A 14975-nucleotide genomic window follows, 5' to 3' on the forward strand; every position below is an offset into this window, starting at 1 on the left:
CCAGAGAAGTGAAGTGACTTGCCCAAAGTCACGTAGCTGATAAGTGGCAGAGGCGGGATTAGAACCCGTGACCTCTGACTCCCAGAGACTTGCCTGCTCTTTCCACTGAGCCACGCTGCTTACTTACTGAGTGCAACGACCTAGTCAGATCGGACGCCGGCTCTGTCCCTCATGGGGCTCCCAGTCTGAGTGGGAGGGAGAATTGGTATTGAATCCCCATTTTACAGATGAGGATACAGGCAGAGATGACTCGCCCAAGGTCATTCATTTGTTCCGTTGTATTTATTGAGCGCTTACTCATCATCATCATCATCATCAATCGTATTTATTGAGCGCTTACTATGTGCAGGGCACTGTACTAAGCGCTTGGGAAGTACAAATTGGCAGCATCTAGAGACAGTCCCTACCCAACAGTGGGCTCACAGTCTAAAAGGGGGAGACAGAGAAAAAAACCAAACATACTAACAAAATAAAATAAATAGAATAGATATGTACAAGTCAAATAAATAAATAAATAGAGTAATAAATCTGTACAAACATATATCCATATATACAGGTGCTGTGGGGAAGGGAAGGAGGTAAGATGGGGGGGATGGAGAGGGGGACGAGGGCGAGAGGAAGGAAGGGGCTCAGTCTGGGAAGGCCTCCTGCTTACTGTGTGCAGAGCGCTGTACTAAGCACTTGGGAGAGTACAATCAATCAATCGTATTGATTGAGCACTTACTGTGTGCAGAGCACTGTACTAAGCGCTTGGGAAGTCCAAGTTGGCAACATATAGAGACAGTCCCTACCCAAAAGTGGGCTCACAGTCTAGAACAACTAGTAAAGAGTGGAAATCATATCCACTCAGTAGTATTTAGTGAATGTTGCGGCACTGGAGTAAATACAATTTAAGTAACAGATCTAATTTCTACCCTTAAGAAGCTTTACAATATTGTGGTGGGTGGCGAGAGATAGGCAGATACAAAATACAATTTTTTTAAAAAAAGAAGGTCGTCATCATCATCATCAATCGTATTTATTGAGCGCTTACTGTGTGCAGAGCACTGGACTAAGCGCTTGAGAAGTACAAATTGGCAACATTATAGAGACAGTCCCTACCCAGCGGTGGGCTCGCAGTCTAAAAGGGGGAGAAAGAGAACAAAACCAAACATACTAATAAAATAGAATAGATATGTACAAGTAAAATAAATAAATAAATAGAGTAATAAATAGGTCATGGGTTCTAATTCCGCCTCTGCCACTTGTCTTCTATGTGGCCTTGGGCAAGTCACTTCACTTCTCTGGGTCTCAGCTACCTCATCTGTAAAATGGGAACCAAGAACGCGAGCCCCACGTGGACTGTGTCCAACCCGACCCGCCTGCATCCACCCCAGCGCCTAGTACAGTGCCTGCCGCATAGTAAATGCTTAACAAATACCCTAATTATTATTATAAATTCGGAGAACAGAGCAATGTGGCCCATTGGAAAGAGCACGGGCAACGGGAGTCAGAGGAGCTGGGTTATAATCTCAGCTGTGCCGTCTGATTGAATGAATATTAAGCGCTTAGTACAGTGCTCTGCACATAGTAAGCGCTCAATAAATACGATTGATGATTATGAATATTATGAATATTATGATAGCAACACAACGGCCAACAACATAAACAATAAACAGACACATCCCCTGCCCACAATGACCTTACAGTTCAGTGACTAGACTGTGAGCCCACTGTCTCAATTATGTTGCCAACTTTTACTTCCCAAGCGCTTAGTACAGTGCTCTGCACACAGTAAGCGCTCAATAAATACGATTGATTGATTGATTGATTGACCAGCTTAGTCACACGGCGGGCAAATGGGGAATTCAGGATTAGAACCCAGGTCCCCAGTTCATTAGGCCGCCAGAAAACAACGGACAAATCCTCTTGTCTTTGAAATACAGTAAAGAACCTGGAAAACTGTGGGAAATCTACGGGCTTTTGTCCTCCTTCCTCCCGGGGTGAGAGTTTGGCAGCATAACCTGGAGAAAAGTCCCCAAAATGCCATCTCCTGTCATCTCCTACTCATCAAGCCTGAATTTGGGAGAAAAAGAAACCCTCTGTGAAGTTTTCTCCAGGCCAGCGACCCACTCAGGACCCACTCGGCCCCCTCCTTTCCCAAGCTGTTTATCGGAAAAACAGGGAGTTAATCCCCTCACAAAAGAGTAATTCACCTCAGGGATAAGATTTTTCCAAGCTGGGAACTGAGGAAGAAGCCAAAGGCCATGGAATAGAGTTTCCCCCTCTCCCAGATCCTCCCTCCCACCCGCGTGGCTCAGTGGAAAGAGCCGGGGCTTTGGAGTCCGAGGTCATGGGTTCAAATCCCAGCTCCGCCAGTTGTCAGCTGTGTGACTTTGGGCAAGTCACTTCACTTCTCTGGGCCTCAGTGACCTCATCTGGAAAATGGGGATTAAGACTGTGAGCCCCTGTGGGACAACCTGATCACCTTGTAACCTCCCCAGCGCTTAGAATGGTGCTTTGCACATAGTAAGCGCTTAATTAATGCCATCATTATTATTATTATTCTCTCATTCATTCAATCGTATTTATTGAGCGCTTACTGTGTGCAGAGCACTGTACTAAGCGCTTGGGAAGTACAAGTTGGCAACATATAGAGACGGTCCCGAGATTCGACGTGGCCCTTTCCATTAAACTGTGTCTCTGCCCCCACTGAGGCCACGCCAACAGGCATCAAGGGACGTGGCCACCCCATGGTCCGACCATAAGCCGTGGCCGGTGGCAAGTGGTGGATTTTGGTCTTCCTGCCCACGCTCAGAGATCAATCAATCAATCAATCAATCGTATTTATTGAGCGCTCACTGTGTGCAGAGCACTGTACTAAGCGCTTGGGAAGTACAAGTTGGCAACATATAGAGACAGACCCTACCCAACAGTGGGCTCATCCCATAGTGAATCAACAGGAGCCACGAGAGATCCAGAGGAGAGTCAAATAGCGCGTGGCTCAGTGGAAAGAGCCCGAGCTTGGGAGTCAGAGGTCATGGGTTCAAATCCCGGCTCCGCCAATTGTCAGCTATGTGACTTTGGGCAAGACACTTCATTCTTTCATTCATCCAATTGTATTTATTGAGCGCTTACTGTGTGCAGAGCACTGGACTAAGTGCTTGGGAAGTACAATCAATCAATCGTATTTATTGAGCGCTTACTGTGTGCACAGCACTGGACTAAGCACTTGGGAAGTCCAAGCTGGCAACATCTAGAGACAGTCCCTACCCAACAGCGGGCTCACAGTCTAGAAGGGGGAGACAGGCAACAAAACAAAATGTATTAACATAATAAAATAAATAGAATAAATATGTACAAATAAAATAAATAATAGAGTAATAAATACGTACAAACATATATACATATATACAGGTGCTGTGGGGAGGGGATGGCAGGGGCTCAGTCAGGGAAGGCCTCCACGTCACTTCTCAGATGAGGTAAATGAGCGCTCAATAAATACGATTGAATGAATGAAGCAGCGTGGTTCAGAGGAAAGAGCCCGGGCTTGGGAGTCAGAGATCATGGGTTCTAATCCTGGCTCCACAACATGTTTGCTGTGTGACCTTGGGCAAGTCAGTTCACTTCTCTGTACTTCATTTACCTCATCTGTAAAATGGGGATTAAGACTGTGAGCCCTGCGTGGGACGACCTGATCACCTTGTAATCCCCCAGTGCTTACGACAGTGCTGTGCACATAGTAAGTGCTTAACAAATACCGCTATTATTATCATCATCATCATCATCAATCGTATTTATTGAGTGCTTACTGTGTGCAGAGCACTGTACTAAGCGCTTGGGAAGTACAAGTTGGCAACATATAGAGACAGTCCCTATTATTATTATATCAGCAATTGGACGGAATCATCTCGGGGCTAACGAAACTTCTGAATAAGGTGGAAAACCAAGAGGAAACAAGACTGCCCGATCCCGCAGATGTCTGGCACCAAGCAGAATGGGCAGGGTGGGTCTTTCCTCGATTTCCCGCTCCGGGCCGCTGTCACACACGGATCCCACCCGGAATTTCCTAAGGGGGTGACTCAGTTCGGCCAAGGAGAACGCCTTGCCTGTCCAGCTGATGCCCTCTTCGCCCCAACCATCCAGCCGGACACCCGTGCCAGGAGAGGGAAGGTCGGAAATGCCCCGGGGCTTAACTGTGTGTCTGTCTAGATGGTGAGTCCATTGTTGGGTAGGGATTGTCTCTATTTGTTGCCAAATTGTACTTCCCAAGCGCTTAGTCCAGTGCCCTGCACACAGTAAGCGCTCAATAAATACGATTGAATGAATGAATGAATGAATGAACTGTAAAACTTGGAAACTCGGCCAGGAAAGGGAAGCCCCACGGCACCATCGATTTCCTACGGAAACGTAAGAATTGGTTCCGGGGAAGGAGTCCACGAAAGGGCATTTCATGAACACGTGATATCAACCTGGCCTGTGCCGAGCAGTTCACACCTGCAGAAAAGAGAAGCAGCGTGGATCAGTGGAAAGAGCCCGGGCTTTGGAGTCAGAGGTCATGGGTTCAAATCCCGGCTCCGCCAATCGTCAGCTGTGTGGCTTTGGGCAAGTCGCTTCACTTCTCTGGGCCTCAGTTACCTCATCTGGAAAATGGGGGTGAAGACTGTGAGCCCCCCGGGGGACAACCTGATCACCTTGTAACCTCCCCAGCGCTTAGAACAATGCTTTGCACATAGTAAGCGCTTCATAAATGCCATCACTATAAAAGGGGAAAAAACACCTATTTATTACTCGATTTATTTTATTAATGATGTGTATATATCTATAATTCCATTGATCTATTTTGATGCTACTGATGGCTGTCTGCTTGTTGTGTTTTGTTGTCTGTCTCAACCCTTCTAGACTGTGAGCCCGTTGTTGGGTAGGGACCATCTCTATATGTTGCCAAATTGTACAAGCGCTTAGTCCAGTGCCCTGCACACAGTTGGGGCTCAATACATATGATTGAATGAAATTTAGAAATGGGCAGAAAGACAATGACTAAACGACAAAGGAAGCTTCTCCAGAGCAAGGACCATGGAGAAGCAGCATGGCTCAGTGGAAAGAGCCCAGGCTCGGGAGTCAGAGGTCATGGGTTCGAATCCTGGCTCCACCACTTGTCAGCTGGGTGACCTTGGGCAAGCCACTTAACTTCTCTGGGCCTCAGTTACCTCATTTGGAAAATGGGGGTGAAGACTGGGAGCCCCCCGGGGGACAACCTGATCACCTTGTAACCTCCCCAGCACTGAGAACAGTGCTTTGCACAGTCAGCGCTTCATAAATGCCATTATTATAAACAGGGAAAAAACACCTATTTATTATTCGATTTATTTTATTAATGACGTGTATATATCTATAATTCCATTTATCTATTTTGATGCTATAGATGGCTGTCTACTTGTTTTGTTTTGTTGTCTGTCTCCCCGCTTCTAGACTGTGAGCCTGCTGTTGGGTAGGGACCGTCTCTACATGTTGCCAAATTGTACTTTCCAAGCGCTTAGTCCTGCACACAGTCGGCCCTCAATAAATACAATTGAATGAAGTTTAGAAATGGGCAGAAAGACAATTTCTAAACGGCATGGGGAGCTTCTCCAGAGCAAGGACTGTGGAGAAGCAGCGTGGCTCAGTGGAAAGAGCCCAGGCTCGGGAGTCAGAGGTCATGGGCTCGAATCCCGGCTCCGCCACTTGTCAGCTGGGTGACCTTGGGCAGGCCACTTAACTTCTCTGTGCCTCAGTTACCTCATTTGTAAAATGGGGATTAAGACTGTGAGCCCCACGTGGGACAACCCGATCACCTTGTATCCCCCCAGCACTTAGAACAGTGCATCGCACATAGTAAGCGCTTAACAAATACCATCATTATTATTAGTAGTACAGTGCTCTGCACACAGTAAGTGTTCAATAAATATGATCGACTGAATTGAATGAATTATTATTATTATTATTATTCCCTTGTCTTTCCCTTCCTTTGTAAGATGTCCTGCACCAATCAGGCACTCAGTACAGTGCCCTGACCCCAGAAATCTTTCTGTACTGTGCTCTGCATAAAAAAGGATCCTGAGGAGTTCCTGTGGATCATAAATTTTTGACTTGACGCTTCATAATAATCATAACGATGATGGTGTTGGTGACATACGTTCCCTACTGAGAGCTCACCTCCTCCAGGAGGCCTTCCCAGACTGAGCCCCTTCCTTCCTCTCCCCCTCGTCCCCCTCTCCATCCTCCCATCTTACCTCCTTCCCTTCCCCACAGCACCTGTATATATGTATATGTTTGACATATTTATTACTCTATTTATTTATTTTACCTGTACATATCTATTCTATTTATTTTATTTGGTTAGTATGTTTGGATTTGTTCTCTGTCTCCCCATTTTAGACTGTGAGCCCACTGTTGGGTAGGGACTGTCTTTATATGTTGCCAACTTGTACTTCCCAAGCGCTTAGTCCAGTGCTCTGCACACAGTAAGCGCTCAATAAATACAATTGATTGATTGATTTTTATTTTTATTTTGGCTATAAAGACCACACATCGGTTACCTGAGCAGTTTCCTCCCGGTCGGCTGTACCCAAGGTTCTCTAGTCCTTGGCCAGTGGTGGATTGCTCATCTGCTCGGATACAGTTGAAAACGACGAAACCTTGGGTCACAAGCAGAGAGACAAACGAGTGATGAGAGAAATGTCTTGTCTAGAAGATTACAGCTCTCCTCTTTTTTGTTTTAATGGAATTTATTAAACGCGTGGCTTAGTGGAAAGAGCCCAGGCTTGGGAGTCAGAGGTCGTGGGTTCTAACCCCGGTTCCGTCACTTGTCAGCTGGGTGACTTTGGGCAAGTCACTTCACTTCTCTGGGCCTCAGTTCCCTCATCTGGAAAATGGGGATTAAGACTGTGAGCCCCACCGTGGGACAACCTGATTACCTTGTATCTACCCCAGAGCTTAGAACAGTGCTCGGCACATAGTAAGCGCTTAACAAATGCCATCATTATTATAGAGTAGCAGCGTGGCTCAGTGGAAGGAGCCCGGGCTTGGGAGTCAGAGGTCATGGGTTCTAACCCCGGCTCTGCCACTTGTCAGCTGGGAGACATTGGGCAAGTCACTTCACTTCTCTGTACCTCAGTTATCTAATCTGCAAAGTGGGGATGAAGACCGTGAGCCCCACGTGGGACAACCTGATTACCTTGCATCCCACCCAACGCTTAGAACAGTGCTTAGCACATAGTAAGCGCTTAACAAATACCAATGTGGATGAAGACTGTGAGCCTCCCGTGGGATAACCTGATTACCTTGTAACTCCCCCAGCGCTTAGTACAGTCCCTGGCACATAGTAAGTCCTTAACAAATACTGTCATTAGAGAAGCACAGTCTTCTAGACTGTGAGTCCGCTGTTGGGTAGGGACCGTCTCTGTATGTTGCCAACTTGTACTTCCCAAGCGCTTAGTACAGTGCTCTGCACACAGTAAGCACTCAATAAATACGATTGAATGAATGAAGCAGCGTGGCTCAGTGGAAAGAGCCCGGGCTTGGGAGTCAGAGATCATGGGTTCTAATCCTGACTCCACAACATGTCTGCTGTGTGACCTTGGGCAAGTCACTTCACTTCTCTGTACCTCAGTTACCTTATCTGTAAAATGGGGATTTAAGACTGTGAGCCCCACGTGGGACAACCTGATCACCTTGTATCCCCTTCAGTGCTTAGAACAGTGCTTCGCACATAGTAAGTGCTTAACAAATGCCGTCATTATTATTATTATTGTACTCTCTTAAGCACTTAGTACAGTGCTCAACAAATATGATTGACTGAAACTAAGAAGCAGAAAGGTTGTGACATTTATTCATTCATTCATTCAATCATATTTACTGAGCACTTACTGTGTGCAGAGCACTGGACTAAGCGCTTGGGAGAGTACAAGTTGGCAACAGATAGAGACAGTCCCTACCCAACAACGGGCTCACAGTCTAGAAGGGGGAGACAGACAACAAAACAAAACATGTGGACCAAGTCACTCCGCAGGCCAGTGACAGAGCTGAGACTAGAACCCAGGTGTTCTGACTCTCAGAGTCATGCTCTTTTTATTTGCCCTCCTGAAGGATTCAACAGTCTGACGAATCCCAGGACCATCATCATCAATCGTATTGAGCGCTTACTATGTGCAGAGCACTGTACTAAGCGCTTGGGAAGTGCAAATTGGCAACATATAGAGACAGTCCCTACCCAACAGTGGGCTCACAGTCTAAAAGGGGGAGACAGAGAACAAAACCAAACATACTAACAAAATAAAATAGAATAGATATGTACAAGTAAAACAAATAAATAAACTTGACCAATACAGTTCTTCCCCACGGACCTGGTGGTGATTTATAAAAATAATAATAATAATAATAATAATATTGTTGCCAACTTGTACTTCCCAAGCGCTTAGTACAGTGCTCTGCACACAGTAAGCGCTCCATAAATACAATTGAATGAATGAATGAATAATAATAGTATTTATTAAGTGCTTACTGTGTGCCAAATGTGCCACGCACTGTTCTAAGTGCTGGGGTGATCAGGTTGTCCCATGTGGGGCTCACAATCTTAATCCCCATTTTACAGATGAGGTAACTGAGGCCCAGAGAAGTGAATTGACTTGCCCAAAGTCACACAACAGACAAGTGGTGGAGCCGGGATTAGAGCCCATGACCTCTGACTCCCAAGCCCGGGCTTTTTCCACTGAGCCACGCTGCTTCTCTATAGGGCCTGGGGCCTGGGGAGATGTGGCCCTATACCTCCCTTCTCTCCTTCTCCAGCCCAGCCCGCACCCTCCGCTCCTCCGCCTGCGCAGCTAATCTCCTCACCGTACCTCGTTCTCGCCTGTCCCGCCATCGACCCCCGGCCCACGTCATCCCCCGGGCCTGGAATGTCCTCCCTCTGCCCATCCGCCAAGCTAGCTCTCTTCCTCCCTTCAAGGCCCTGCTGAGAGCTCACCTCCTCCAGGAGGCCTTCCCAGACTGAGCCCCTTCCTCCCTCTCCCCCTCGTCCCCCTCTCCATCCCCCCCATCTTACCTCCTTCCCTTCCCCACAGCACCTGTATATATGTATATATGGTTGTACATATTTATTACTCTATTTATTTATTTATTTATTTTACTTGTACATGCCTATTCTATTTATTTTATTTTGTTAGTAGGTTTGGTTTTGTTCTCTGTCTCCCCCTTTTAGACTGTGAGCCCACTGTTGGGTAGGGACTGTCTCTATATGTTGCCAATTTGTACTTCCCAAGTGCTTAGTACAGTGCTCTGCACATAGTAAGTGCTCAATAAATATGATTGATTGATTGATTGATTGGGAGTCAGAGGTTATGGGTTCAAATCCCAGCTCTGCCAATTGTCAGCTGGGTGACTTTGGGCAAGTCACTTCACTTCTCTGGGCCTCAGTTACCTCATCTGTAAAATGGAGATTAAGACTGTGAGCCCCACGTGGGACAACCTGATCACCTTGAATCTTCCCCAGTACTTATAACAGTGCTTTGCACATAGTAAGCGCTTAACAAATGCCATTCATTCATTTATTCAATCATATTTATTGAGCGCTTACTGTGTGCAGGGCACTGTACTAAGTGCCTAGGAAGTCCAAGTTGGCAACATACAGAGACGGTCCCTACCCAACAGCGGGCTTACAGTCTAGAAGGGGGAGACAGACAACAAAGCAAAACATATTAACAAAATATAATAAATAGAATAAATACGTACAAGTAAAATAAATAGAGTAATAAATATGTACAAACTCACTGTTGGGTAGGGACTGTCTCTATATGTTGCCAACTTGTACTTCCCAAGTGCTTAGTACAGTGCTCTGCACACAGTAAGCACTCAATAAATATGATTGATGATGATGATTATTATTATTAAGGCTTGGGGATTCTCTTTAGGCCTAGTGCTTGTCTATAAGGATTACAGGATACAGCGATTGCCTCTAAAAAGCCACGCGACTATCAGATTATAAATTCCTTGAAGGCAGGGAATCATCTCTACTTTATTGTTGTCCTCTCCTAAGCGATTAATATGGCACTTAGGATTAATTGATGATGATTCTTCCCTCTTGACAATAAGCTCCTTGTGGACAGGGAACATGTCTTTCAAATCTGTTGTGTTATATTCTCCCAAGAGCTCACTACAGTGCTCTGTACATAGTAAGTCCTTAATAAATGTGATTGGTTGATTGATTCTAGGGAATGAAAGATGTGCCTCTATAGAATCTCTGACTGATTCTCGATCAGGACTGTTGATTCTCTCCAGGTGCTGATCTTTGAAGGCTCTCAGAACTGCCAGGGGGGCCTTTCCTCTCCCAACTGCTGTGTGACCTTGGGTGAGTCACTTCACTTCTCCTTGCTCCAGTTATCCGTAAAACAGGAATTAAGACTGCGATCCCCATGTGGGACCCGGACTGAGTCCAACTTGATTTGCTTGAATCCATCCCAGTGCTTAGTACAGTGCCTGGCACAAAGTAAGCATTTAAATGCCATTATTATTATTATTATCATTATTATTAACTGGGTCAGGTTTAAATTTGCCCGTCCCTGGAAAGCAAGGTTTGCCTCTGGGTGGCTTTCCAATTGGACCGTGCAAATGTATTAAAGCTTCAGGGAATTTTCCGCCCACCCAGGGCTGCCAAGTCTCCATCGGGAGGGGACTGAGGACTGACTCCTCGTGTTTATGGTAAAAATGCAGAACACGGAAAACATACGCACTTGCTCCACTGAGACCTGTGGGAATGGGTGGGCTGGCTCACTCGAATAAATTGTTTGGAAAGCAACCTAGCCGCAGATTCCATCCATTCCGTAAAATGTGTGTTGGCACAGCCAGCTCTCTTCCTTCCCCCATCCTGCCCATCTCCACCCTCCTTCTGGTCCCCACTTGGCCGGACATGAGAGCCAAAGCATCATTCAGCGGCACGTACACTTGGTCTTCCCCCACGGACACAGATTCCCATGGAAACCAAACAACAGAGTCGTTAGAAAGAAGGGGAGAACATTCCATTTCCGTAAAGACCGCTGCCTGAATTTCCCTAGATCCAAAGCCTCTTCATCAATCAATCAATCAATCAATCGTATTTATTGAGCGCTTACTGTGTGCACTTCCACCTAATCGCTTGGGGAGCTCAGGCCCGGCTCTACCACTTGTCTTCTGTGTGACCTTGGGCCAGTCACTTCACTTCTCTGTGCCTTAGTTCCCTCATCTGCAAGACGGGGATTCACCACCTGCTCTCTCATCTACTTAGACTTTGAGCCCCATGCGGGAACTGATTATATTTTCTATCTGTTCCAGTGCTCTGCATATAGTGAGCCCTTAATAAATATTACTATCATTATTTGTTATTATTATTATTATTATTATCTTACCTCTTACCTCCTTCCCTTCCCCACAGCACCTGTATATATGCATAGACGTTTGTACATATTTATTACTCTATTTATTTATTTATCTTACTTGTACATATCTATTCTATTTGATTTTGTTAGTATGTTTGGTTTTGTTCTCTGTCTCCCCCATCTAGACTGTGAGCCCGCTGTTGGGTAGGGACTGTCTCTATGTGTTGCCGACTTGTACTTCCCAAGCGCTTAGTACAGTGCTCTGCACACAGTAAGCGCTCAATAAATACGATTGATTGATTGATTATTGTTGTAGTTCTATATTCTGTTACTTCCTCCTAACTCCCCCACAAGATTGTCAGGGCAGGGGTCATGTCTAATAACTCTATTATTTTCTCTCACGTGCTTAGCACAGTGTTCTGCACAAAATAGGGAGTCAAGAAATATTACTGATTGGTTGATTAATTCATTCTCACATTGCAGCCCACTGTCAAACATTTTCCAATCCCAGGTTTCGGCCGACCCCGATTCCGAGTTTAGAAACCCAGTATACCAGGCGAAAATGCTGTCCCACCTTTAAGAGTCTGAAGAAAAGAGCAATTTAACAACCTGTCATCCTGCAGCCGGCAGGCATCTGGAGAGGTGCCAGGACCATAACAGTACCTCTGCCAGAAAATCAATCACTTTTTACCGCTTTTGTCCTTAAAGTTGCAACGACAAAGGCTAAATTGAATTGGGCCACTCTGGCCTCAAAGACGACTCTTTGAAGATGCTGAAATGTCATGGGTCAAAACCTGGCTTTTCTGTCATTTCTTCCTTCTATACCTTCAGCCATGACAAGATCACAAGAGCCCCTCGGGAACTTCATGACTCTGATAATAAAAGGCAGGCTGTGTGTTTTCCAGGAGGGGACGGGGAGCGCGGGAGATGTAGGGGACAGGAAAGCCGGAAAGTTAAACACAAAGGGGATTAGAGAGGGGAGAATAAAGCAGGTAGTGATGATGGACTGCTGAAAAAGTGATGCAATCAATCTATCGCTGATTGAGTGCTTACTGTGTACAGAGCTCTGTACTGAGCGCTTGGGGGAGTACAATACACCAGAATTGGTAGACATGTTCTCTGCCCACAACTTATTTTATTTGTACATATTCACTATTCTATTTATTGTGTTAATGATGTACATATAGCTATAATTCTATTTGTTCTGACGATTTTGACACCTGTCTCCACGTTTTGTTTTGCTGTCTGTCTCCCCCTCCTAGACTGTGAGCCCGCTGTGGGGTAGGGACCGTCTCTTTATGTTGCCGACTTGTACTTCCCAAGCGCTTAGTCCAGTGCTCTGCACAAAGTAAGCGCTCAATAAATACGATTGAATGAATGAATGAATGAATGAACGAGGTTACAGTCTAAAGTGACAGTACAGGAATAGTAACTCTGGGAAGATAATAATAACAATAATAATAATAATGGCATTTGTTAAGCACTTACTATGTGCAAAGCACTGTTCTAAGCACTGGGGGGGATACAAGGTGATCAGATTGTCCCACGTGGGGCTCACAGTCAATCCCCATTTTACAGATGAGGTAACTGAGGCTCAGAGAAGTTAAGTGACTTGCCCAAGGTCACACAGCAGACATGTGGCAGAGCCGGTATTAGAACCCATGACCTCTGACTCCCAAGCCCGGGCTCTTTCCACTGAGCCATGCTGCTTGATGAGGCGACAGTGAAAGAAAACAGTGGCTCCTAAAGGGGTTGATTTGGGCCCAAACTAGGACACATTTGAGAGTGACTTTCCCTCTAAACTGGAAAGAGCAAGGACGCAGGAGTCAGAGTACCTGGATTCGAATCCCAGCTCTGCCACTTGTCCGCTGTGTGACCTTGGGCAACTCTCTGCCTCAGTTTCCTCCTCTGTAAAAGAAGACTGTGAGCCCCATCTGGGACAGGGACTGTGTCCAACCCGATTATCTCGCATCTTCCCCAGAGCTTAGTACAGTGCCTGGCACATAGTAAGCACTTCACAAAAACACAGTTATTATTATTAGACTGTAAGCTCCTTGTGGGAAGGGAATGTGTCTCCTGACTGTCCTATCGTAGTCTCCCAAGTGCTTAATACAGTGGGCTGTACACAGTAAGCACTAAATAAATACCACGGATTGATTGATTATGTTATAGACAAAGGACACTGAATTGTAAGGTAGTCGAGGACAGGAAACCACATCTTTTATTTGTATGTTCCCAAGTGCTTAGTATAGTCCTCTGCACACAGTAGATACCCAGCACAGTTCTCTGTATGAAAGATCGCACAATGTATAATAATTGTGGTATTTGTTAGGCACTTAATGTTCTCCCTCCTACTCCAACTGTGAGTCCCACATGGGAGTAGGACTCAGTCTCCCATGTGGGACTTACAGTTGGAGTAGGAGGGAGAACATTGAGTCCAATCTGATTAGCAGTGCTTAGAACAGTGCTTGACACAAAGCACATCATCATCCTAATAACAATAATTACATAGTAAGCACTCAGAATAGAAGAAGAAAAAGAAGCAGGAGAAGAACGATAAATAGAAGAAGAAAAAGAAGCAGGAGAAGAACGATTAATAGAACAAGAAAAAGAAGCAGGAGAAGAACGATTAATAGAAGAAGAAAAAGAAGCAGGAGAAGAATGATTAACAGAAGAAGAAAAAGAAGCAGGAGAAGAACGATTAATAGAAGAAGAAAAAGAAGCAGGAGAAGAACGATTAATAGAAGAAGAAAAAGAAGCAGGAGAAGAACGATTAATAGAAGAAGAAAAAGAAGCAGAAGAACGATTATTACCCAGACTCGAAGATGAAAAGTTGACAACTTAGAAAAGGACCAGGGAACTGAGCTAGTCACAGGAATGAAAGATCCAGGAGGCAAGTAAGGGAGACAGAAAAATTTGATCTCTCCTTCCCTTCCACATGTGTCCTTCTGAAAAGGGAGTTCATATGACTTCATAGTGAGTGCTACACTAGTAAATCACATCCCCAGTCCCTGCTTCTGGTCAGCGGGCTTATTTTGATGGCACCTATAAATAACTAAAGTATATGATGTTTCCTCTTAACTCCCTCCCCCACCCTCGTCAGCAGGAAGGGGTCAGTTCAAGCGCAACATGATACCGAGTTTCCCTCCAAAAAAAGGAGAGTAAAACAAAAAGTATCTTCCTTAACAGATTGGGATTTTATCTTTTAAAGTCGCTTTAATCATCAGTCGTAGCTCTTCACTGCATTATGCAAATATGTTTAGAGAAGCAGCGTGATTCAGTGGAAAGAGCCTGGGCTTTGGGGTCAGGGGTCATGGGTTCAAATCCCGGCTCTGCCAATTGTCAGCTGTGTGACTTTGGGCAAGTCACTTCACTTCTCCGGGCCTCAGTTACCTCATCTGTAAAAATGGGGATTAAGACTGAGAGCCCCACGTGGGACAACCTGATCACCTTGTAGCCTCCTCAGAGCTTAGAACAGTGCTTGGCACATAGTAAGCGCTTAATAGCCATCATCATCATCATCATATAGTACTCTATCTAGTAACCCCTTCCACTACCACCATTATAGGAGAACTGAATGAATCTACTTGTGCTTCTTATTCAAGGAAG

The 14975-nt window shown here is 45.4% G+C and overlaps 1 protein-coding gene across 1 annotated transcript in view; it reads right to left on the bottom strand.

Annotated features, from left to right (window-relative positions):
* The window catches only part of BTC (betacellulin), a 47629-nt gene that overhangs the window by 22177 nt on the left and 10477 nt on the right, over positions 1-14975 (bottom strand). The window contains exon 2 of the mRNA XM_038759622.1: positions 6558-6656. Within this exon, the coding sequence (XP_038615550.1) occupies positions 6558-6656 (99 nt within the window). The remainder of the gene's footprint in view (positions 1-6557; positions 6657-14975) is intronic.

This window comes from Tachyglossus aculeatus, chromosome 17, assembly GCF_015852505.1.
Source record: "Tachyglossus aculeatus isolate mTacAcu1 chromosome 17, mTacAcu1.pri, whole genome shotgun sequence".
Classification (NCBI taxonomy): domain Eukaryota; kingdom Metazoa; phylum Chordata; class Mammalia; order Monotremata; family Tachyglossidae; genus Tachyglossus; species Tachyglossus aculeatus.